This window comes from Setaria viridis, chromosome 9 (genome assembly GCF_005286985.2).
Source record: "Setaria viridis chromosome 9, Setaria_viridis_v4.0, whole genome shotgun sequence".
Lineage (NCBI taxonomy): Eukaryota > Viridiplantae > Streptophyta > Magnoliopsida > Poales > Poaceae > Setaria > Setaria viridis.
Window position 1 is genome coordinate 32,068,472 of NC_048271.2, and position 3,034 is coordinate 32,071,505.

General features: G+C 41.2%; 1 protein-coding gene across 1 annotated transcript; it reads right to left on the minus strand.

Moving 5' to 3' along the window:
• Positions 1-1,103: 1,103 nt before the first annotated feature.
• LOC117839776 (putative disease resistance protein At3g14460) lies at positions 1,104-2,824 on the minus strand. Its single transcript, XM_034720192.2, has 2 exons — positions 2,487-2,824; positions 1,104-2,246 (listed from the first exon to the last, which is right to left on the minus strand). Exons 1-2 carry the CDS (start codon positions 2,772-2,774, stop codon positions 1,308-1,310), a joined length of 1,227 nt encoding a protein of 408 aa, XP_034576083.1. The 5' UTR covers positions 2,775-2,824; the 3' UTR covers positions 1,104-1,307.
• Positions 2,825-3,034: the final 210 nt, after the last annotated feature.

Consider the following 3,034-nt stretch of genomic DNA (forward strand, 5'->3'; position numbering starts at 1 on the left):
TTTATTAGTGATATTACTACCCTCTTATCCCTTGTTCATTTGTCTCCTTGATATTTCCTTGTCAACCCACTTATCCTTGTAAACCTAACTCCTCCATAACTTTATTTTCAGTATATCCATATTCTCCATTGTACTTGTCCTTTCTCTTCAAATAATGCTACTTTGGATTCTCTCCCTTGACTTTTGATTCTAAAGTGTCCTTTCTAATTCAAAAATATTTAGATGATCTGTGCCATGTGTGCTAAAGCAGGCATGTCCAAGTCATCCGAAGAATGTAGTTAGTAGTTCAATAACCAGAAGTTAAACCTTAGCAACTGAAGAAGCAAGCCTGTGTGAAGGAAGTTTAAGTCTGATGTCACAACCATGCTTAGGAGTACCCCTTGCAGCGCTAGTAACAACGATTAGCATTGTTCCATGACTTTGTGTTGACTGGTGAAGTTCTGTGTTTGCGTGATGATGCTTGTCTTTATGAATTGTCTGATTTATTTCTTTGAAATGATTGTGGGTGTATTGTGGGTCTTCTACCTACGATGGCATCAGTTGCATAGCTGGGTTTTTCTTTTGAATCTCCGTTATCCTTGTCATCCTCCTTTCCTTCTACCCGATGAAATGGAGGATATCAGAAGAGGAGATTGAAGGCAACACCAACATCAACAAGCAGATGCTATAATTACCACCACCATCTGGATGGAAGCAAGATGAAGAAAAGAAGGTCCTACTCAAGTTTCTTTGCCACCTTGCTGCTTTCTATTCTTACATATGTCATTGGTAGAACACTACTCTCAGTCAGTCAGGCGTCTTTGATTTAGATATCTGGATACTATCAGAACATGTCATGTCGAAGTTTAATTGGTAGTTTGGATTAAAGCATATTCATTCTCATGTTGACCAGTTTGCATGCGGTCGATCGTCGTGTGGACTTTCATCAGCTGATGTATGTGTTGCATTGACTATGTAATTTATAAGAAGAAAATCAATTTTGGAAACATAAACAAATGCTGATACAAGAAAATTTTTAGTTTTCGTTTGAGATGGGGACACAAGGTGCGTACATTCATTGTAAGATGCTGCTAGAAAAAAAAGGGCACAATCTCATTTACACGGCTGAGAAATGTGGCGTCACATTAGAGCTCATCATCTTGAATGGAAAATGGAGTAGTGTGATCATGAACGCTACTTCCTTTGAATCTCGGACACAAAATTACAAGAAATCATTTTCTTGATTTCTGGCATGACTTATACAAAGCTACTTTGGTTGACTACACTGCCAGGCCAAATGCTAAATTACATACAAGGTTGCTATCAGGTTACTTATCTAATAGTTTGCGCTTCTTGCCAGCTGATGTTGTATGATGCTGAGAGGTCGGCTCCTCATCACAGTATGTAGCAAAGTTTACAAACCTTTTGTAAGGGGGTATCCGCGATTCCCACGCGATTAGTTCAAACTCCTCCCTCGGCAGAATAGCTGAGCCAGTAATCAGATCTCCAAACATCACCTTCGGCAATTCAGTTTTGGAATCGTTAACTTCAGTATGAGGAGGCATTAGGCGAAGTGTAGCAGATGATGGCGATGACCATGATGATGATGCAAGTCTGGTTATGTCTATAGGATGATCTTGGTCCATAAGGTTCTTTGGATGCTCACCAAACAACGAGAAGTTCTTCCGCACCACATTCCTATACTTTTTTAATAGGCTGATCCAGAAGTGAACATTTTGATTTTTCCTCATCATATCAGCACATACGTTTGCCGTGATGAGTGACCCTCCCAAAGCTACCGCTAGATCTTCAGCTATAACTGCCAACTGAGGGTGTTCTTCAGGGTTTGTACCTCCAAATGCAAGAACCTTAAAGAGGTAGCTATACTCCTCATGGGACAAGGCATCAAGACGAACCGGCTTTACCGTCCCAAACCTCGATAATTTTGCAATCCTACTTATGATTATGATCTTGCTTCCTCTTCCCATCTGCTTTACTGATGAATAGAACTTCAACCAATCCTCTTCATCCACATCTGTGGTAAACTCAACCATTACCAAGGACCTCACTGGTCCTACTTCACGCGCTATTCTCCAGATGTTTTCACCCCTGACATGCAAGATTGACGAGAATTTTGACCTGACTTTCTCATTATTGCACACATGTGCAACTAGGGTTTTCTTGCCCACTCTACTACCCCCTATGATTGGGAGAACGGCCGGAGCGAAGGGAGGGATATTTTCTTGCTGCAAGATATTGATGACCAGCTGCTTTTCGACATGACGACCAAACATGAAGTTATCGATGTAAACATATGAGTCATAGGGTCTACGGAACATGCGCTCGCATCCCCCAAGAAGTAGGACAAACTCTTTCATATTAGAAATAGTTGATTCAAGATTATCCAATGTAATTTGAAGCCCATGAATATTGGGAGTGCAATTCTTTGTACAAAGGTGTTCAATGCAAGTGGTGAAGGATAATTCATTGATATTGGAAGTGCTAACCTCACTTTCATCAGCGCTTGAGCTGCAGAGAGTCCTATACTTGATGGTGTCCAGAACGTGGTAGCCTTGGTACATGACCTCCACAAGCTTCTTCAGCTGAAGTAGCATCTTTGAGTTGGTGATATATCGCACCTCAGCCTCCTCGACGATCATATGGGCTCTAATCAGTAGATCTTGCAGCCTTTTCATCTTCTCCTCTAACTGCTCTTCACTTTTGTACTTGCTGATCAAGAAGGACATCAATCGGTTAATCAGGTCACCTGCAACTGCAGATACAACCATCTCCATCTTCTTCTTTTTCTGTGCTTATTTCGTCTTACAGAGGTCGCTCAAGTCTGACCACTTATATCCTCAGAACTGGCGTGTTTCATGGACAACAAGAGAAGCTAAGGTTGCAGACATGAAGTCAATGAAAGCGACATGTTGGAAGATGACCTGCCACGTAACCTACTAACCATAGTTGTTTCTCGAGTGGCCAGCACATTACACCTTCAATTTGTTTTGCAGTATGTAATGAAGAAAACAAATCCGAACCTTTTTGTGAGAAA